Below are 23,651 nucleotides of genomic sequence, written 5' to 3' on the forward strand. Positions count from 1 at the left end.
ATTTGTCCTAGTCAAGCCTTTAAAATTTTGTCTGCCTCCGTTTACCTTCTGACTCTGACTATAAACATGAATTAGAGAAAATATAGTATTGCTTTGCCTTTAAATATACTCTAAAAGCACAATACTTCAAAATGTTTTATTTAGCAGATAATAATCTGAAACATTTATTAGACTAAACAGCATTTTGGTGTACCTGGCCCTGGAAACGGGGCACGGGGTTTTACTTCTTGCCTCCAACTCTGGAGAAACTGAAGCACATACTACAGGGGTCAAAAAGATAATCTCTTTTCAACTGATACCAAACAACATCAGGTTGTTCTTTCAAACATGAACTTAATCTTTCTTTTATTAAACTGCTTTCTTGGCTGTCCAGTTAGAGAATCACGGGCAGGCAATGGATTTCTTTGGATCGATCTCCTTTGTCAAGACACAGTCACAGAGCCATGTGAGAAGTCTTAGTGCTTGTGAGAGGACTCCTTGTGACCTCCGCATCCTCAAAGCACTGCACTGCTCTTGGGGATGTGTTTCATGCTCCTCCCGAGGGGAGCTCGGGTTTGCAAGTGAGTTCACTCAGATTACTCATTACTGCCTGCTGCTGTTATTCCACTAAATGTTTAAACTACCCCATTATCTGTCTCTATGGAAAACATGGTCTTGCCACGTGTAGCATGTCCGATTGACACCACCAACTAGACGGGCAAACATCCCATCAGTTTAAAAACAGCTCATGGGACAACCTGGGCACACTGAACCTGTTCAGATGCCTCTCATCTGTAAATATACACATGCGTTCAGTCTAAATGGTAGGTTAGAACATGACAAAGAAGTGAACACTTAAAACAACGTCACAAGCTTCTGCTTTAGAAATGATCCTGAAATATCATTTCTAAATGTGTTTTCACATCTTTATAATGGTGATTTAAACACATAAAGGCATTCCAATGACCAACATATACCTGGACTGTGTTCGACCTCACTGGTCACAGAGCAAGGCCTCATTAAACCAACCAGGGTGTTGTCACACATGAACTAGGATGATTGAGGCAGAAAGGACTGGCCAGTGCTACCTCTGATGATAAGGGAAAGGCAGCAAAAGCACACAGCACATGATACATTCTATTCAAAACCAGGTAAAACCTGCACCAGCACACAGAAAGACAGCGATGGCCTTTCAAGGTAAGGTGAGGAGAAGGATTTGGGGGTAATGTACACAAGGACTCAGGAATATTTTTTTGACCCGGTTGGCAGCTTCAAGGATATTCTCAGCTTGTGATAACTTTTCCAACTACGCAGTTACAATTTGTGTTTTAAATAAATGTTGAAGTTAAAATACTGAATTTAAAACCACAGTGAAGATAAACAAAAGGTCTCCATAGAAAACCCCTCCCTGAGGAGCATGTGCAAGGCATGATTACCCTTTCCTGGGGTAGGTTAGACATATCCTTCCTTGAATGTTTTAACTGATACCATTCCAAAAAATGCCCCTTCAAAAGAGAAAGATGCATATTTCAATTCTTGTAAGTAAGCAACCCTCTTTATGAAGCACTTTATAAAAGAGAGGACACTGAGGCACATTGAAATTGAATAACATGCCCAAGTTTCCAAAGCAATAAGTAGTAAAGGTTATCCCTTGGCAGTCTGGCTGTGGAGCCCCATAAACAACGCTCTCTCTTCACATGTGGCCTTGGCTTCAGGCAACAGGCTTCCTTCTGGCAGCTGAAGGGCTCTGGAAGAAGCACTCTGAAGTTGGCAACAAAGCAGGGAGCACAGTCCGGGCCAGCCAGGTACCTCACTAATACTGCCACCTACTTTTGCTTCTCACAGGAAGGTCCCCAGAGGCTAACAGACTGTTAACACGGGCCAGCAGAGGGCTCACTGATGAAAGCGTACCAACCGGCCTTGCTTTATTCATTTACCAAGATACTTACACAGGCCAGACGCTGTATCTGGAATTCTAAGCAGAATCAGATACAAGCCCAACCACAAAAACAAAGAACCAAGGACAACATTCTATATAGGACTTTTCTTTGAAATGTATCCAGATTCTTAACTCTGCTTTCTGTCATGTCTACTTCTGTGATTAGGAATCCTGTTCAAAGTTCAGCAAATCGAGATGAAGATCAGATGAGACCTACGCCCCTAGCAGCAGACAAACCCCATTTCCTTTCTCTCCAATTGGGCCCTGATGGAAAATACAAGAACAAGACACTGAGTGATACATTTCATGTGAAATCAGCTGAATAACTGAGCTCTCCTGAAGACTCTTGGTTTAGACAGTTCAAGAGGAATTCGGTGCCATGTGCTATAGATAAATATGTAGATTGTTATGCAGATATTTGTATTAAAACATGAAAACCAGCATTTAGGTGTCCTAGGCCAGAAAAGGAAATGTACTATTAATTCAGAGGTGTGCCTGACACTGGATAGAACAGAATCTGTCGAATTTTCCTTAAGTGACACTATGTTTATTACTTTACCAATAAAGTTATATTGTTACAAAAACTTATAGATATTGAAGACTGGATTTGATTTAAGTTTATTTAACACTAACAAGCCACTGGTAATTCTGAGTTTCAGTGAATTAATTCTTACATCTAACAAGACAGCACTTTGAAATAATTAGCTGCACGTTAGTTCTTGGAAGCACTCTCTCGAGGCAGGTGGACAGGGCTCTATCAGAGATAACTACCACCAGAACTACAAGCCGCTTCTTGGTAAAACAGAATCAACTCATCTGTACCTCTGTGCTTGTGTTTTGTCTTGTCTTTTTCCCCCCCTCTACTGTTCTCTGACTTGCAAGGATTGAAAACACAAATTAATTTCCATACTTTTTTAACCAGCTTAGAAATTTCAAGGTTTGGAGAATGTTCTGGGAGATGAGCTATGCATTCATTTTCCTGATATAGTGTGAGGAAAATAACTCCTACATCCCTTTATCCAACCCAGGATGACAGCCAATCTCAAAAAAAAGTTGAAACACTCCAAGCACTTGAAAATATTCCATAAGGTAAAGTCACATTTTTTTGAGGAGACTATTTAAACAAAAACAACAAAAATGGATGTGCACGTCATTTTTTAAAATCCCTTACACCCTTGAGTTTTATAAAGTTAAAATTCAAGAATAGCTACTGAGATGTTCCAAAGAAAAGCTGTGCTGCTCGTCTTGGTGGACTGCGCCCTCAGCAGCTGGCCATCTCGCAGGTGCTGACAGACCGGGCTTTATTCCGACCAATGTCCTGGTACCTCCTGGTTCAGAGAGCCAGGCACATGTTTGTGGCACCTTCTGCGTGCCCTTCATGTGGGGATCTCAAGGAGGAAAATGCCTCTGCTCTTATAAGGAAGTGTAAAGAAGGCATGTTTGAGCAACAGGGTGGAAGCGCCACGATGACCAACAAACCCTGGACAACACTGGCTGTGGGACCAGATCTTTTCCCAGATAACTTTGAGGGATGAGTGCCTTAGACTGCACTGGCTTTGCTATTCCTGGACAACACTGGAGAACTGAAGAGAAGTAAGTAATAACATCTTAACGTTGTCTTGTGAATCCGAAGAAAAGAGTTAGCAAATTGTGAGGTAAATCATCCTTAGCAATTGCTGATGCACGAGAAGTTCTGACAAGGATATCGACTCTATGGAACCATTCTGCATGTGAACCCAACAGGCTATGGCCATCACAATACTACTGAGAAGTACCAACAGGAAGCCAGCTGTAGTGCACGTCCTAGTGGGGGTGAGGGTGGGGACAACTGTTTTGTTTCCATTCCATTAGTGCTGGCCTAGAATTCTTATGTTTTCAAATAATTTAGTAACCAACAAAATTTATTGAATGCTGTAAAAATATTGGGCTAATAACTCTTGAATGAAGTTTAATACAAATGAATATGGCATACAGTTAGCCCCCAAGTCCAGTTATGAGAATTAAATGAAAACCACGGAAAGTACAAATTTTAAAAAATGGAAACATTGTATGTAAGAATAGAATTTAAGCCTGTTATCCCTGATGACCAAGAAATGACAATTACAGCAAAGCAAGGAACTGGCCAAGAACTCATTAAACACCTGCAACACCTTAGCCTGTCACAGCCGTGCTACACTCCACTCTGCTACACTGTTAAATAGGAAAGATTTACACAAGTTGACAACGGAATTTAGAAAACTATGTTTAGTATTTACTACTTAATCTGTATGTCACCAAGTGTCATAATTAAGACTGCAGATTAAACCACCTACAGAAACAGTGAGGCTATTATTTTTTCCATACATTACACGCTGTGACATGTGATCCCATAATTATATACATTTCTAATACTCTGGTGATATCTTCAGGATCTTTGTAAGAGAAATGTGAGGCTGAGTCCCTAATTCATGTAAGCATAGGACTAAGACTTGATATCAATTACCCAAATACATGCCAATAGACAGCACAGCATTACTCAACACACTGTCTTTTGTGTTCTCTTCCACCTCCCAAGACTTTGTGAGCAGTTCTGAAATGAAACCCAGGAGTTGCTTATAACCCTTTAATTGACAAAACTCAAATTATCGTGTACTGCAATAGATAGATAGCAGGATTTACACCCAAGGCTACAAAACATATGTTGCCTTTGTCATTCTTAGCAGCAGGCCGCAAGCTGTATCATCTGGAGGAAGGAAACTGATCACTATGCCATCTCCCCACTAAAGAAGCGTTACCTTGGGATCAGATGTGAGCAGTTTGAATGCTTGATAGACTTGGGACTCCTTTACACCACCTCCGAGGTCCAAGAAGTTAGCTGGCTTCCCTCCATTCAGGAAAATGATGTCACAAGTAGCCATGGCCAATCCAGCACCATTCACTGTGAAATGCAAATAGCACATGACATAGAAACATTAAATAGCACAGAAAATGGGGTGGGAACAAGAGCGCCAAATGAAAACACTATCATTTCTAGACCAATCTGTGCCCTGAATTGGGATTCAACTCATAATCTGATTTATGGTTATCAATCAGGATATGTGTGTCTAAAGAATAAACACGCACACATACACACACACACATACACACACACACAGATGCACACACACATACACATACACACACACATACACACATACACACTCACACACACATGCACTCTCACTCACACACACATACACAGACACACACACAGACACACACACTCACACATACACTCACACACATACACAGATACATACACACTCACACACACATGCACTCTCACACACACACGCATGTACTCACACTCACACACACATGTACTCACATACACATACACAGACACACACACTCACACATACTCACACATACAGACACACACATACACAGATACATATACACATACATACACAGACACAGACACACACACACACACACACATGCGCGTGCACACAAAGAGAAATGAGGAGGAGTCATCAATAATTTAAATACAAAACACAGGTTAAGGAAAAGAACCGATTTGTATGGGCAGAAGGATGGGCCAAAAGAATTATGGCTGTGGGGAATGGCTAGCCATTCAAATTATGTGAACTAAGAGCAATGCTTAGCTTGTCCTTGATGCTCTCTGAATGTGCCGTCTTTTGGACTCAATCATCATCTAACTGGTCTCCTCTTCCTTTGCAGAAAGAAATTCGAGTATGCATTTTTGTAAGAGTTCATTGACAGCAACTCAAAAGACAAACAAGAGGGCCCTAACCTGCAGGTCTCAATGCTCCTTCTCCTGTAAGTTAGTGTAAGAAGCCTGGTGGTACATCACTGGAGCCCTAGCACTCAGGTAAGCCTGAGTTCAAGCCACCCGGAGCTATACAGTAAGTACCAGGAGAGTCTGAGCACACAGTACAGTTCTGCCTCAAAAAGCAAAAACAAGGGGTGGGAAAGATGCTCAGTGGTTAAGAGCATGTACTGCTCATCCACAAGATCTGAATTCACTTCCCAGCACCCAGTAACTGTAACCGAAGACTGGAGGGATCTGACATTATCTAAAAATAATTTTAAAAAGTAAACACAAAACTTAATACAAGATCTTATTTCCTCACCCAATATTCAACTCAGAACAAAAGTAGGACAATTAGGGTCATTCTTAAGAACTAGTGTATGATTTACACTGGCATCCTGCCTTTTAGAGCTAAGGTTTACTGACCAACTGCACTTCATTGGCTTCTTATGCTTAATTACAGAATTACTTTCCTCGGGTGACAAGGGGAAGGTGCAGAAACTCAGCAAACTACTCAGGGTAAAACACCTGGAATCCCAGAGGCAAGCCTGGGAACTGTGGCTACCTTAATTAAGGTGGGAGGGGAATTAAAAATAGGGAGAGGGGACCTGTAACCTGGGGTGGGTTAAACTGTCCCCAGGCCCAAGCTCAGCAAATAAAGTATGCCTTGTCCGTCATAAAACGGGTATTTATAATAAAAGATCTTCAAGTAGTGTGCGGTGCTGTTAATCAGAGTTTGTCAGAAACATCCATCCAGAAAAGTCTGTATTTAATTTGTTCGAAACCCAGCCCTGTATTGTCCCCTTCCCACATGCCTACATGCTATAAGCACATTTACTTATTGCAGCCATGAGGGTGTAAGTGATCCACAGTGTGCGGAGAGCGCGCCCTCACGCCCTAACAAAGCGGGTGCTTTAGGTATCGATTGTAATTGGATGCCATTCTCCATTGTACCGAGCAGCAAACTGTTGAAGTCTCTTCACTTCTTAATCTAATGATGCTGTTGTTTTAATGAACAACAAATCTTTTTTATTTTAATTCCATTAAAATGAAGACCTCAGTTCCTAGCGCAATGAATTGTTTCTAGCAGAAACACAGTCATGTGCAATTAGGCTGGAAGCATATAAATCACAAATGCTAGAAGCCATGGACAATAACTGAAATTGTATTGCCTCTACAGGCCCATCTTACCTCAGCTGCATAAGCCATTTTCTCTAAATTAGAGAACTATGATGGAGCCCATTGTTTGATTAATAAACTGGCATAATTAAAGTATTTTGGCAATTGGTTACCATTCAATCTGAAATGTTAGTGAAATGATTAGAATTTATGTCCTTTGCTCCTTCCTCTGTGCCCTAGTTAGCACTGTCAACTTGACACGGCCTAGTCACCTCACCTGGGAAAGGAGTCTAAGCAGAGGGACTATCCAGATCTGACTGGCTTGATGGGCGAGTGTGTGTGTGTGTGTGTGTGTGTGTGTGTGTGTGTGTGTGTGTGATTATCTTGATTGATGAGTGATATAGGAGAGCCCACTGTGGGTGGCACCATTCCCTGGGCAGGTGGCCCTGGGCTGTATAAGAATGAACTAGCAATTGAGCTTGCAAGCGTGGTTACTACTTCAAGTTCCTGCCCTCTTTTCCCTCAATGATGGACCCATAAGCTAACTTTCCTACCCTAAATTTCTTTAGGTCAGAATGTTTTGTCATAGCCACAGAAAGGGAACTAGAACACTTTGAAAAAGTAATTTTATCTCAGAGCACAGTTACACAACAGTTCCTAGTGGATGGATGCTGAATGCATAGGGAATATTGTCACTTTTACTAAAAAGATTTGAGATGCTTTAAATCAATGGTTCTTTTAATACATATATATATTCACATGGGCATATGTGTATAAACACACATGTACATGTATGTGGAGGCCAAAGGTTGGTGTGGGGTATATTTCTCTATTGCTTCTGTACTTCATTTTTAAGATAGGTTGCTCAATAAATCTAGAGATCAATCAATAATTGTCTAGACTAGAAGGACAGCAAGCACCCCCAATCCAACTCCCTCCCACTCTCATAGAACTGTGGCTATCACCACATGCTACCGCGCCCAGTTTTTATGTGGGTGCCATGGATCCAAACTCAGATCTTCCCATTTGCACAATGGGCACTCACCACTGAGCCATCTCTCCGGCCTATCAGTAGTTCTTATTTGGAGTGCTTTTGTACACCACAGACACCTGGAAACATCTGGGCAATTTCCTCACATTGTTACATTTCCACAGCTAGCAGCTCTCTCTGGAGGAGAGGAATACAACTGACCCTAACATCCTGGACACCTCTCCAAGAACAAAAGATCATCCAATTCAAAAGCTCAGCAGTGCCAGAGTTGAAAACTGCTATAAATCAGTGACCGTCAATCAAAATGAGCTTTGAAACTGTTTTCACAATGACACCATAAGAAAATGCCTATTTTACCAGCAATTAGGAAATAGCGTTTCAGAAATCGGATAAAATCCTAGACTCGGGCTGGTTGCTGCCGCTGCAGAGAGCCCGTGGGCAGCACCCCACGAGCGAACTTGAGCCCCGGGACCACAGGTAAGACCAACTTTTCTGCTGCAAGAAAGCTGCCTGGTGAGCTTGGGACACAGGGAAGCAGAATTCCTCTAGGACCGGGCACGTTCTGTGTTTACCGGAAGTCCCACACCCGCGGATCCCGGCCCGCAGCAGCTCGCTGCCCCCAGACCCTGTGAGAGAGAGACCCAACCGCCTGGTCAGGTGGGCACTCCTGAGGCTGCAGAGCGGAAGAGACCACCAACACTGCTCACCCCTGCCCACATCCCTGGCCCAAGAGGAAACTGTATAAGGCCTCTGGGCTCCCGTGGGGGAGGGCCCAGGAGCGGCAGGACCCCTGCCTGAGACACCACCAGAACCTGAAGGAAACAGACCGGATAAACAGTTCTCTGCACCCAAATCCCGTGGGAGGGAGAGCTGAACCTTCAGAGAGGCAGACAAGCCTGGGAAACCAGAAGAGACTGCTCTCTGCACACACATCTCGGACACCAGAGGAAAAAGCCAAAGACCATCTGGAACCCTGGTGCACTGAAGCTCCCGGAAACGGCGGCACAAGTCTTCCTGGTTGCTGCCGCTGCAGAGAGCCCGTGAGCAGCACCCCACGAGCGAACTTGAGCCTCGGGACCACAGGTAAGACCAACTTTTCTGCTGCAAGAAAGCTGCCTGGTGAACTCAAGACACAGGCCCACAGGAACAGCTGAAGACCTGTAGAGAGGAAAAACTACACGCCGGAAAGCAGAACACTCTGTCCCCATAACTGACTGAAAGAGAGGAAAACAGGTCTACAGCACTCCTGACACACAGGCTTATAGGACAGTCTAGCCACTGTCAGAAATAGCAGAACAAAGTAACACTAGAGATAATCTGATGGCGAGAGGCAAGCGCAGGAACCCAAGCAACAGAAACCAAGACTACATGGCACCATCGGAGCCCAATTCTCCCATCAAAACAAACACGGAATATCCAAACACACCAGAAAAGCAAGATCTAGTTTCAAAATCATTTTTGATCATGATGCTGGAGGACTTCAAGAAAGACGTGAAGAACTCCCTTAGAGAACAAGTAGAAGCCTACAGAGAGGAATCGCAAAAATGCCTGAAAGAATCGAAAAAATCCCTGAAAGAATTCCAGGAAAACATAAATAAACAAGTAGAAGCCCATAGAGAGGAGACACAAAAATCCCTGAAAGAATTCCAGGAAAACATAAATAAACAAGTAGAAGCCCATAGAGAGGAGACACAAAAATCCCTGAAAGAATTCCAGGAAAACACAATCAAACAGTTGAAGGAATTAAAAATGGAAATAGAAGCAATCAAGAGAGAACACATGGAAACAACCCTGGATATAGAAAACCAAAAGAAGAGACAAGGAGCTGTAGATACAAGCTTCACCAACAGAATACAAGAGATGGAAGAGAGAATCTCAGGAGCAGAAGATTCCATAGAAATCATTGACTCAACTGTCAAAGATAATGTAAAGCGGAAAAAGCTACTGGTCCAAAACATACAGGAAATCCAGGACTCAATGAGAAGATCAAACCTAAGGATAATAGGTATAGAAAAGAGTGAAGACTCCCAGCTCAAAGGACCAGTAAATATCTTCAACAAAACCATAGAAGAAAACTTCCCTAACCTAAAAAAAGAGATACCCATAGACATACAAGAAGCCTACAGAACTCCAAATAGATTGGACCAGAAAAGAAACACCTCCCGTCACATAATTGTCAAAACACCAAACGCACAAAATAAAGAAAGAATATTAAAAGCAGTAAGGGAAAAAGGTCAAATAACATATAAAGGGAGACCTATCAGAATCACACCAGACTTCTCGCCAGAAACTATGAAGGCCAGAAGATCCTGGACTGATGTCATACAGACCCTAAGAGAACACAAATGCCAGCCCAGGTTACTGTATCCAGCAAAACTCTCAATTAACATTGATGGAGAAACCAAGATATTCCATGACAAAACCAAATTTACACAATATCTTTCTACAAATCCAGCACTACAAAGGATAATAAATGGTAAAGCCCAACATAAGGAGGCAAGCTATACCCTAGAAGAAGCAAGAAACTAATCGTCTTGGCAACAAAACAAAGAGATTGAAAGCACACAAACATAACCTCACATCCAAATATGAATATAACGGGAAGCAATAATCACTATTCCTTAATATCTCTCAATATCAATGGCCTCAACTCCCCAATAAAAAGATATAGATTAACAAACTGGATACACAACGAGGACCCTGCATTCTGCTGCCTACAGGAAACACACCTCAGAGACAAAGACAGACACTACCTCAGAGTGAAAGGCTGGAAAACAACTTTCCAAGCAAATGGTCAGAAGAAGCAAGCTAGAGTAGCCATTCTAATATCAAATAAAATCAATTTCCAACTAAAAGTCATCAAAAAAGATAAGGAAGGACACTTCATATTCATCAAAGGAAAAATACACCAAGATGAACTCTCAATCCTAAATATCTATGCCCCAAATACAAGGGCACCTACATACGTAAAAGAAACCTTACTAAAGCTCAATACACACATTGCACCTCACACAATAATAGTGGGAGATTTCAACACCCCACTCTCATCAATGGACAGATCATGGAAACAGAAATTAAACAGTGATGTTGACAGACTAAGAGAATTCATGAGCCCAATGGACTTAACGGATATTTATAGAACATTCTATCCTAAAGCAAAAGGATATACCTTCTTCTCAGCTCCTCATGGTACTTTCTCCAAAATTGACCATATAATTGGTCAAAAAACGGGCCTCAACAGGTACAGAAAGATAGAAATAATCCCATGCGTGCTATCGGACCACCACGGCCTAAAACTGGTCTTCAATAACAATAAGGGAAGAATGCCCACATATACGTGGAAATTGAACAATGCTCTACTCAATGATAACCTGGTCAAGGAAGAAATAAAGAAAGAAATTAAAGACTTTTTAGAATTTAATGAAAATGAAGGTACAACATACCCAAACTTATGGGACACAATGAAAGCTGTGCTAAGAGGAAAACTCATAGCGCTGAGTGCCTGCAGAAAGAAACAGGAAAGAGCATATGTCAGCAGCTTGACAGCACACCTAAAAGCTCTAGAACAAAAAGAAGCAAATACACCCAGGAGGAGTAGAAGGCAGGAAATAATCAAACTCAGAGCTGAAATCAACCAAGTAGAAACAAAAAGGACCATAGAAAGAATCAACAGAACCAAAAGTTGGTTCTTTGAGAAAATCAACAAGATAGATAAACCCTTAGCCAGACTAACGAGAGGACACAGAGAGTGCGTCCAAATTAACAAAATCAGAAATGAAAAGGGAGACATAACAACAGATTCAGAGGAAATTCAAAAAATCATCAGATCTTACTATAAAAACCTATATTCGACAAAACTTGAAAATCTTCAGGAAATGGACAATTTCCTAGACAGATACCAGGTATCGAAGTTAAATCAGGAACAGATAAACCAGTTAAACAACCCCATAACTCCTAAGGAAATAGAAGCAGTCATTAAAGGTCTCCCAACCAAAAAGAGCCCAGGTCCAGACGGGTTTAGTGCAGAATTCTATCAAACCTTCATAGAAGACCTCATACCAATATTATCCAAACTATTCCACAAAATTGAAACAGATGGAGCACTACCGAATTCCTTCTACGAAGCCACAATTACTCTTATACCTAAACCACACAAAGACACAATAAAGAAAGAGAACTTCAGACCAATTTCCCTTATGAATATCGACGCAAAAATACTCAATAAAATTCTGGCAAACCGAATCCAAGAGCACATCAAAACAATCATCCACCATGATCAAGTAGGCTTCATCCCAGGCATGCAGGGATGGTTTAATATAAGGAAAACCATCAACGTGATCCATTATATAAACAAACTGAAAGAACAGAACCACATGATCATTTCATTAGACGCTGAGAAAGCATTTGACAAAATTCAACACCCCTTCATGATAAAAGTCCTGGAAAGAATAGGAATTCAAGGCCCATACCTAAACACAGTAAAAGCCATATACAGCAAACCAGTTGCTAAATTAAACTAAATGGAGAGAAACTTGAAGCAATCCCACTAAAATCAGGGACTAGACAAGGCTGCCCACTCTCTCCCTACTTATTCAATATAGTTCTTGAAGTTCTCGCCAGAGCAATCAGACAACAAAAGGAAATCAAGGGGATACAGATCAGAAAAGAAGAGGTCAAAATATCACTATTTGCAGATGACATGATAGTATATTTAAGTGATCCCAAAAGTTCCACCAGAGAACTACTAAAGCTGATAAACAACTTCAGCAAAGTGGCTGGGTATAAAATTAACTCAAATAAATCAGTTGCCTTCCTCTATACAAAAGAGAAACAAGCCGAGAAAGAAATTAGAGAAACGACACCCTTCATAATAGACCCAAATAATATAAAGTACCTCGGTGTGACTTTAACCAAGCAAGTAAAAGATCTGTACAATAAGAACTTCAAGACACTGAGGAAAGAAATTGAAGAAGACCTCAGAAGATGGAAAGATCTCCCATGCTCATGGATTGGCAGGATTAATATAGTAAAAATGGCCATTTTACCAAAAGCAATCTACAGATTCAACGCAATCCCCATCAAAATACCAATCCAATTCTTCAAAGAGTTAGACAGAACAATTTGCAAATTCATCTGGAATAACAAAAAACCCAGGATAGCTAAAGCTATCCTCAACAATAAAAGGACTTCAGGGGGAATCACTATCCCTGAACTCAAGCAGTATTACAGAGCAATAGTGATAAAAACTGCATGGTATTGGTACAGAGACAGACAGATAGACCAATGGAATAGAATTGAAGACCCAGAAATGAACCCACACACCTATGGTCACTTGATTTTTGACAAAGGAGCCAAAACCATCCAATGGAAAAAAGATAGCATTTTCAGCAAATGGTGCTGGTTCAACTGGAGGTCAACATGTAGAAGAATGCAGATCGATCCATCCTTATCACCCTGTACAAAGCTTAAGTCCAAGTGGATCAAGGACCTCCACATCAAACCAGACACACTCAAACTAATAGAAGAAAAACTAGGGAAGCGTCTGGAACACATGGGCACTGGAAAAAATTTCCTGAACAAAACACCAATGGCTTATGCTCTAAGATCAAGAATCGACAAATGGGATCTCATAAAACTGCAAAGCTTCTGTAAGGCAAAGGACACGGTGGTTAGGACAAAACGGCAACCAACAGATTGGGAAAAGATCTTTACCAATCCTACAACAGATAGAGGCCTTATATCCAAAATATACAAAGAACTCAAGAAGTTAGACCGCAGGGAAACAAATAACCCTATTAAGAAATGGGGTTCAGAGCTAAACAAAGAATTCACAGCTGAGGAATGCCGAATGGCTGAGAAACACCTAAAGAAATGTTCAACATCTTTAGTCATAAGGGAAATGCAAATCAAAACAACCCTGAGATTTCACCTCACACCAGTGAGAATGGCTAAGATCAAAAACTCAGGTGACAGCAGATGCTGGCGAGGATGTGGAGAAAGAGGAACACTCCTCCATTGTTGGTGGGATTGCAGACTGGTAAAACCATTCTGGAAATCAGTCTGGAGGTTCCTCAGAAAATTGGACATTGAACTGCCTGAGGATCCAGCTATACCTCTCTTGGGCATATACCCAAAAGATGCCTCAACATATAAAAGAGACACGTGCTCCACTATGTTCATCGCAGCCTTATTTATAATAGCCAGAAAATGGAAAGAACCCAGATGCCCTTCAACAGAGGAATGGATACAGAAAATGTGGTACATCTACACAATGGAATATTACTCAGCTATCAAAAACAATGAGTTTATGAAATTCGTAGGCAAATGGTTGGAACTGGAAAATATCATCCTTAGTGAGCTAACCCAATCACAGAAAGACATACATGGTATGCACTCATTGATAAGTGGCTTTTAGCCCAAATGCTTGAATTACCCTAGATCCCTAGAACAAACGAAACTCAAGACGGATGATCAAAATGTGAATGCTTCACTCCTTCTTTAAATGAGGAAAAAGAATACCCTTGGCAGGGAAGGGAGAGGCAAAGATTAAAACAGAGACTGAAGGAACACCCATTCGGAGCCTGCCCCACATGTGGCCCATACATATACAGCCACCCAATTAGACAAGATGGATGAAGCAAAGAAGTGCAGACCGACAGGAGCCGGATGTAGATCGCTCCTGAGAGACACAGCCAGAATACAGCAAATACAGAGGTGAATGCCAGCAGCAAACCACTGAACTGAGAATAGGTCCCCCGTTGAAGGAATCAGAGAAAGAACTGGAAGAGCTTGAAGGGGCTCGAGACCCCAAAAGTACAACAATGTCAAGCAACCAGAGCTTCCAGGGACTAAGCCACTACCTAAATACTATACATGGACTGACCCTGGACTCTGACCCCATAGGTAGCAATGAATATCCTAGTAAGAGCACCAGTGGAAGGGGAAGCCCTGGGTCCTGCTAAGACTGAACCCCCAGTGAACTAGACTATGGGGGGAGGGCGGCAATGGGGGGAGGTTTGGGAGGGGAACACCCATAAGGGAGGGGAGGGGGGAGGGGGATGTTTGCCCGGAAACCGGGAAAGGGAATAACACTTGAAATGTATATAAGAAATACTCAAGTTAATAAAAAAAAATGATGTAAAAAAAAAAAATCCTAGACTCGGTGTGAGTACTTACCAAAGCAGGCGATGTTCCCGTCTAGACCTATATATTTGAGATCATATCTGGCAGCTTCATTTTCAATGGGTTCATTCTCTGACTTGTCGTCCATAGCAAATATGTCCTTTTGTCGGAATTCAGCATTGTCATCAAAGTTTATCTTGGCATCAAAACAGACAACTAAACAAAGAGAAAAGGAGGCCATACCTGAGTCGTTTTGGTGTCAAGACACTGAGTTACTCAGGCCAGAAGGTGCAGGAGAAAGGAAGGCAGGAACTCTCAATCTCTCACACCACAGGCAGGTAAGCAACTGTTGCTTGCTAAACCTTTGAACTCTTAGGCTACAGAGACAAAGAGGACAAGACCCCTAATCTGAGGGGACATAAGGACAGTAATTCACCCCTGTCAGTCTATGATCAGTAAGGAAACAAAGGTCACCAGCATGGACGAAAAGCTCAGTTGACACAACTGCCCCTGGAGTCACAGCTGTAATTCATTACTCACAGTATTTAGCAGGTGGCACTGCCTTCCCCTTTTATGCAGGAAGAAACAAGGGAATAATGCTAATCCTCTTTTCACATCTGTCCCTAGACATTCCATGATAAAATTTGAATTTTATTAGTACCCTATTATTACTCTAATACTTCTAGACTTACTGAAAGTGAATGCTGTGTCAGAATACACATTTTATGATTTGTTCCTTAATTCTGATGCTTCTCAGTATTAATTCAAATTGAATATATTTAAGGAACACAGAATGTTTTGCCATATACATGTATTTTGAAATGACAACTGCAGAAATCAGATTTACATATCTGATTCTCGGAATTTTTCCTTCTTTTCTGCTTCGATTTTTGGAATGAAAAAACTTACAATTCTGCTTTTTGAACCATTTTTAGTGTACATGACTAACACTGTAGCCTTGGTAAGATTATCTCTCTTCACGGTGGGCCTTGGCTTCCTCACTCGTGAAGACTAGGAAAAGCAATTCCTACCATAGTCTCCAGACTAACTTAACCTGGGTGGATGTCTTTGGCTACGACTTCTCAGGTCTGTCCGTGCTCTGATGCCAGGCATCACTGGCACCATGGTATACATCACTGCCAGAGGCACAAACATCACTGCACACAGCAAAGCTCTCGATAAGGCAGGGCTGGCCCACTGAGCATCTTTGATTACAAGGATGCAAAGAGGACACTTAGGGGATGGCTTTGGGAAAGAGGACAGCAGCTGTGGTATCTGAACTCCAGAGTGTTTATTATTTCCCTGGCAGCGAAACCTTGTTGACTGTGCCACTGTGCCATCGTAACTTTCTCTAATTGAATCGGAGATGTGAACAAGCAGATGTCTTTGGTCAACATTTACAGAAGTTGTGCCAGCTTTGCTGAGGAGTACTTCACTTCTGAAATGTGGGCCTCCATTTCCCAGTACCTTACAGGTAAGCAATGGACACGGCCAGCTAACTCTATGCTTCCCAAGAGAAGAAACGCTTGTGCTTTATGGAACCCTGAACTGACAGGTACCAGGAAGATTTCTTCCAGGTTCTCTAGCACATGACTCAAGCACTTGGAGCGGTTCTGACAGAACTGGTATATTAATATTCAAGATGACTTGGCAGAAAAATAAACAGGCCAAAAATTACATAAATGAATACTGATGGACAAGAGAAAATCTTACACGGAAGCTGATATCTGCTTAAGTCCCTCGTCTTGCCACACACTGCCCAACCACTGCCCACACTGTGAATACAGAGAGTGAATGAGTAATTATTTTCCTACAATGGTGAAGTTGTAATGAAGGAATCCTGCAATTACCAAAGGAATTGGCCTGTGTTCTCTGCTCCCTGCAAAGGCACTTTCTCAGCAGTTAATGACCAGTATAATGATCAATAGGAAAGCAACTTCATTCTTGGCTTTCCACTGGGTTTATAAATACATTCTAATTAATTTATTAGTAATTTTAGCTCCTCCATTACTCACTGGCAAGATTACTTGTAAGTGACACCTTCAAAATGAATGGGCAAAGGCTATCAAATTGACTTTCTAAGTGAAGACTTGCAAATAAAAGAATTCGTGGTCAAGATCAATAAACCAGTAAATCAAAATAGCTAAACTTTGCCCCTTATTATAAAGAATACAGTTGCAAGCAGCTCCAGCGAAAGGATAATTAATGGAGATGTATGCAAGGTTCAGAAGGCAGCCCCAACCAAATGCCTACAAAGCCAGCCTCTCAAAAGATTCTTTCTGTGTTATGATGCACATGCCAAGTGTAGACAGGAGCCAAGTGTAGACAGGAGCCTATGGTGAGCAGCTTGAGAACCAGGCAGGCAATCCACGGCTTGAAAACAAGGTCCATGTGAGCACCTAGAGTGGCCCTTGGTGCTACAGTAATCTGTTACCTGTCTGGTAACAGTTCGATGTGTTGATCCAAGAGCTTTGGGAAACTAAAAACACTGCAGTTATGAAGTTAGGTATATTTAAGTAGGCAGAACCAAGCTAGGCCTGATGGTATACAGTGTGTTAAGGAAGATTTCAAGTTAGATCCAGCATGGACTATGTACAACATAATAGGCTCTGCCCCCCCCATCACTCTCTTTCCCTCCCACCTTCCCCCCTCGTTTCCTCTCCCCCAACCTCTCTCTCTCATATACTTTGCTCTGTTCAGTTATTTCTACATGACTAGGACAACATATTTGATAGCAATAACTTGAGGAAGGAAGGATGTGTTGTGCCAGGAGATTTTAGTCCACCCTAGTGGCAAGACGTAGTTAACCAGCTCAGTTGTGATGGTGGAAGGGTGTGGCAGTGACTGTTCACACCAAAGTAGACCGGGAGCAGAGAAAAGAGAACCTTCAAAAGTCTACTTCTAGTGAATGATTCCAGTCAGCTATGTCCCATGTCCCGAAAGTCCCCAGAGCCAGAGCCTTTAAAATGGTGTTGCAGTTAAAAAAATAAGTATAGATGTGGGGTGGAGTTCAAGAGATAAAGACAGCAGTTTTCAACTCCAATTCTTGGCACAGAGATCATAAAGCTCTTGTAACTTTCTAAGCAATGGGCCTACTGGGTGGATCTTCCTTTTTAATACTTGGTGTTTTGGCTCTGTTCTTTCCTGAAAATAATTTAAAATGTGCTTTGCTTCTGCCAACAGGTAGAAAGTGTTTCCCTGAGCCACAGTAACAAGTGGCCACAACTGAAGAGCAGGCTGTGAGAACACTCACGAGACTGGCTGGTCCCCAATACAGTTGTCACTGGCATCAATGGAGAGACAGAACCCTTAACGTGTGACTCTAGCTCTCCTTGATGTACACTGTGTCAGAACTGAATGGACTAATAGGATACCTGGCTATTGTTAGAGAAATGGTCATAGAAGTGGTCTGGGCTGAGTCTAGTAGGAGAAAAGACCATCCCATATAGTTCAAGGACATAGATGGAGTGCTGTGGCCTAAACAGCTGACCCTGGCCACACAGTTTCTCTGAAGCTCAGAGCCCTTGTCTATAAACAGGATCAGAGTTGTTGGTATTGTGTGGCGTTGGTGCAAGGAGAAGCTCTGCACGGCGCCAGTCTCACAGGCGACGTGACTACCAAATGGGTCTTTGTGCACGCTTAGAGCTTCCCATCACTATAGCCTAGTTTACAGAACGTTCTTTTCATCTCTAGAAATTACTATCACCTGTCTCATTCCCAAAATAGCCATAAACGTCTATTTAAAGTAGACATAAATGAATGTCTATTGGAGCTTTAACTGTGAACAGGCTACCTGAGGTACTTGATCAGCTGTCGTCTGAACACATAAGAACTTTCTCAAAAGTAAGAATCTTAATGACTAGCACTTAACAGAGTAACTGTCAGGGCAGAAATGCTTCAGCTAAAAGATCTGAGGTTTTCGATGACAAATCATATCATACATTTACCTATGGCCATAGTGGCTAAAGATACAAAACGTTTCACGTGGGCACCTGCATCAGAGATGGTAAATCATGTCTCTCGAGCTCACCACCTGTTTCTCTATGTACTTTTGTATGCTCATTTACATGTTGTTCCGGGCTTCTTCACAGGACAATAGCAAAGGTGGTAACTGCAGTTCAGACTGCAAGGCCCACAACCACCCATATGTTGACTGACACTGTGTAGCGATCCCTGCTTAGCCACAACTCTCATCAGATCTAACTTGCTTTGGTAGACTGGTAATCACCCACAGCCATATATACCTTATATAGTCAAGAACAGGCTTAACTTATGTATGTCCTGCTGTCAGGAAGACTGAAAAAAGAAAACAAACTAAAGAAAGCTACACAAAAAGGAGAGATGAGCCCTGCTCACTGACGGACTCTCAGATGACGCTTACATGTGCAGTGCTGCTGTGTTACAGGTGGACTCATGTCTATTTCAACAGCAGGCCCCATCTGCTCAAACCTTAGCTTTCTCACTTAATTCAACGACAAACAACTACGATAAAATATATTTCCTGAGTTATGGCACTTAGCAGAGACATTAAAAATTTCAGTGTCACACAACTGAAACCTCAACTCTATGGAAAATTCATCTTGAACAAACACCAATCTGTGTACGAAATAGGAGAAAAAGCATATCTATTAATATTTATAAAACAATTTTCACCATCAAAAACATATTGTTACATGGTTGATAGATTATACAAATGCATTTTCCCTCTGAACAAATATCAAAGAAGGCTAAGGTTCTTATATTCACTGGGTGTTGGGTTGTTTAGCGGTGTGAGATGCTGCAAGCTGCTAATTCTGCTGCCGTGATGGAGAATGTGAGTGGCAGCAAGAGGCCTCTGACCCCAGAGCTTCCACAGAAGAATGTGCTGCTGAGTGAAACAAAAGAAAAAAAAAGCACTTCAGAAGGAAGACATACACATAAAAGGAACAGAAGAACAGCAGGAAGTACGACTGTCATAATTAGTTTGGAAAATAATCTGTCTTGAAGCAATGTGCTGTGTTTGATTTGTGATAAATAACCGTAATGTGCTATTCAAATGTGCCTTGCCAAGCTGGCTTTAAAATGCTGATGCTTTAAAAGGAGCCCCGCTTCCCATTAAATATTGATGCTCTAAGAGTTGTATACTGTTTAGAACTTTTCTCCAGTTGCTATGAAGAAAAAATACATACGAGGCAAGATGGGGGTAGAGGAAGTATAAAAGCAAAAGTGGTCATGAGAACAGAGCCTTGGGTATAAGGAAGAAACAGAGGACACACAGTAGCAGCACAGTGGGGCCTTTGAGAGCATGCAGCAACAGGAGGAGATTTAGGGGAACCTCAAGGAAGAAAGGAAGGAATTGGGTGTGCCAGTTAACTTTGGCTCACCCGGCCTTAATTGTGAAGGAATCTGGGCCTCACAGTCACTGCTCTAAGTGGCTCTCACTTTATAGTTCAATAAAAGGAGGCATCTGTAGATGGAGCTGACTTGTAGCAGGAATTGACATCTCTGGCATCCTGGGGCGACCATTCCACATCCCACTGGGCAGCTAGCAACCCTCCCTACGTTTACCATGCAGGTGACAAAACTTCTCCTGGGTGGGGGACTCACCATTCAAGGACCCCAAAAGTAGCATCTGTGATCACAAATGGTGGAAAGGGAAGAAGAAATAAAACACAAAGCAGAATCCCTGAGAAGAGCTCGTTCTTTACACACCGCAAGGCAATCTGCACCTTGAGCTCCCCTGTTAAGTGTGTAAGAGAATTAACCACTGGTAAACAAAAGCTAAGCCAAGGTTAATAGGCTTTCATAGGTCACTAGCAACCATTATAATCCTCAAAAGAGTCATTAAACCACAATAAAACTCAGTGTCAAACTGCCCTCTGAATAAGGACTGTTAACCACACTGGCAGGAACATTCTTAGGCTGAAATTCTTCCGTGTCTTTCCCACTAGTGACTCAGCAGCTCTGATATTAATGGTGGTCACCGCCTTCCACTCAACAGGATGTTGTAGAAGTACATGAACAATAAAGCACATTAAAAAATAAAAATGTCCCTAGGTGAGCAATGAGACAAGGAAGAAAGTCCCTCGCTCAGAGAGATGGATGGCACAATGGCTAGCTTTTAAGTCAAAACATTTATGTGACACTTAACTTTGGGAGCTCTTTAGCCTCCAAATGATAAGAACGATAATTAAATCTAAGTTTTCACGTGAAATGGTTTGTCGGTCACCTAAATGAAAATGAGTTACGCAGAGAGATTGTAAGTATTATCAACATTTCTAAGATGTAAATGACCGAGTTTATAGCTCCTAACAGAGCCTGCTTTGCGGGACACAGCAGTGAGAGGAAGAGCCAACTTTCACAATTGATCATTAATCACCATTTCCTAATTGGGTTTAACTTGACTACTGCTCATTAGAGTTATAAACCAACACTCTCAGTTAATTGTGATTATAATTCAATAGCCAAACTTTTATGGTACAATGAACAAATTAATAGCTAAAGATAATTTTGGTCTTAAAAATACCATGTAAGACTTCTGCTTTAATGATCTGTACATACAGAATGTGTTCTGTGACGATTCCTTAAAAATATTTTATAACCTGTTTTGATTAATTACAAAGCAAACTTCAGCCTTTGTAAAGTTTGTGAACACCTTCCAAAGAGTTCCTTGTATAGTCCCTGTCCCTTACAGCTAGAGCCCAGGGGTGAATAAAATAGTCCAATGGCAAAATGTCTCCAAAATGCTCAGAGGAAGCTTCTTCTCTCCCCTTCTTTTAAGTGTATTCATGTGCGTGCACATGACCACATACACACAGAAGTCAGAGACAGGCTTCATTCCTTTGGTGACATCCACTTATGTTTTGAGCAGGAGTCTACGACTACCCTGGAACTCACCAAGTAGCCCACTGAGACTCAAGGATGCTTTGTCATTACTCTAAGTTCTAAGAACAAACTCTCTGCCTGCCTGAGAAGAAAGCATTCTCTAGATGTGTCCGTCCTGCCAGCCTCCTGCTTTATTTTAGACAGCCTTGCATTATGGCCCGGGATGTTCTAAAACTCATGACTCTCCTGCTGCTGGGAATGTTCACCAGCACAACTATGCTGGGCTCAGTATCTTACTTGAAAGAGCCTTTATAGTAAATTCAGATAGTAAACACCATGTATTGAGTATCGGACTGCAGTACTTGAGAAGGGAGTATAAATGTGACTTGTGCTCTCAAAACTCCAACAAGGGCAAAACACTGGTTTAAAAGAACAACCAGAAAAACTGGCACAGGCTCTAGTACGCCTGGCAGGGCAGGGTAACCTTGCACACTGAACCATCCTACCCTGCAGATCTAGCTGTCCAAGAGTCAGGTTAAATGCTTGGTTGTCTTAATGATGGGAATGACGACTCTTACTTTTACAGGGTTGTTTGTAAAAGTCTATCACCGAGCCTGCCAGTTATAACTTATCTGCCTCCTCTATATAAAATACTGATGGTTTTATAACCACAGAACTAAAAATTAATTTGCGGGGCTGGAGAGAAGGCCCAGTGGTTAAGAACCCTTGCTGCCCTTGTGGAAGACCCAGATATGGTTTACAGTACCCACATGAGGTGGTTCACAAATGGCTGTAACTCCAGTTCCAGAGGAACCAATGGACATGAACTTTTGACCTCCATAGGGTCAATATTCACTCAGGGACACAGACATATAAATCTTCTTAAAAAATAAAGTTTAAATAAACACAATTTGCATATAAAACTTAGTACAGATACAACTTGGTGGTTATCTATGCAATACTGTGTTTTAGCAATTTCCTTAGAGCTTACCATTAGCTAGACACTGGTTCTCCTGGCCAATTTCTGTACCAGTTAAGAAGAGCAATGTCCTTTTTTGAATATGAGGGAAGTCTCCACTTCATATCTCACTCTGGATGTATAACCCAATGATGTCTGTAATATGGGTATCATTTTTAGCAATTTGATTAATACTAATAAAAGGGTTTCTTTTGTTGTTGTTTTTAATCTGAAGCTTAGGCAGGAATGTGTGTGGATGTGTAGCCAGAATATAACAGATGCAGAATTTGAATTTATCCTGAGATTTCTCTGGGTTCCAAAGACACAGTCTTTTAGGTTTTCTGAAATTGACTACACAACCTTTACTAAGGAAAAATGCCTGGGTCTTGACAGTGCTATTTGCAAACATATGTTCAGCTCCATCCGCCTATTCAATGGCAAAGCCATGTTAGTCAGTGCTCTCAATGTACGGAAAGAGTCAAAGTCTGAGGCACTTATATTCTGGCTTGAACCATTCTCTCTGCCACCCCACTCCTCAATACTACTCTAAGAAGTCTCAAGCTTCCGCTGTGACTGCATCTTCCTTCATACTCGGGCATCCTGCAGTGGTGACATTTGCCAAGGCAGACAACAGTGGTACACATATCACCACAAGAGAAAGCATCCCTCAAACACTTCTGTTGCCTAAGGTGAACACGGCAAGCGTGCTAAGCACAGAGGGATAGGGGCTTCAACAAGATGGTAGAAGTCCCATTCAGGATATGAGGTGAAACTGCACAGAGCTTACAAATTCAAGAACATCAAGTTCAGATAGAAAGCAGTTGCAGCTGTTAAGCCCAAGCTCAATGATAAACCCCCACCCCACCTCCTTCTACCAGCAGAGACTGCAGAAACACGAGGACTCTGCTGTCTGATACAAGGACTCAAGGCGGCTGAAGCCACGCAG

General features: G+C 41.9%; 1 protein-coding gene across 1 annotated transcript in view; it reads right to left on the reverse strand.

Annotated features, from left to right (window-relative positions):
- Suclg2 (succinate-CoA ligase GDP-forming subunit beta) overlaps positions 1–23,651 on the reverse strand; it is a 259,106-nt gene that overhangs the window by 101,699 nt on the left and 133,756 nt on the right. Inside the window, 2 exon segments of the mRNA NM_001100750.1 lie at positions 4,693–4,835; positions 14,998–15,159. Of these exon segments, the coding sequence (NP_001094220.1) occupies positions 4,693–4,835; positions 14,998–15,159 (305 nt within the window).

The sequence above is a fragment of the Rattus norvegicus genome, chromosome 4 (genome assembly GCF_021556685.1).
Source record: "Rattus norvegicus strain SHRSP/BbbUtx chromosome 4, alternate assembly SHRSP_T2T, whole genome shotgun sequence".
Taxonomy (NCBI): Eukaryota; Metazoa; Chordata; class Mammalia; order Rodentia; family Muridae; genus Rattus; species Rattus norvegicus.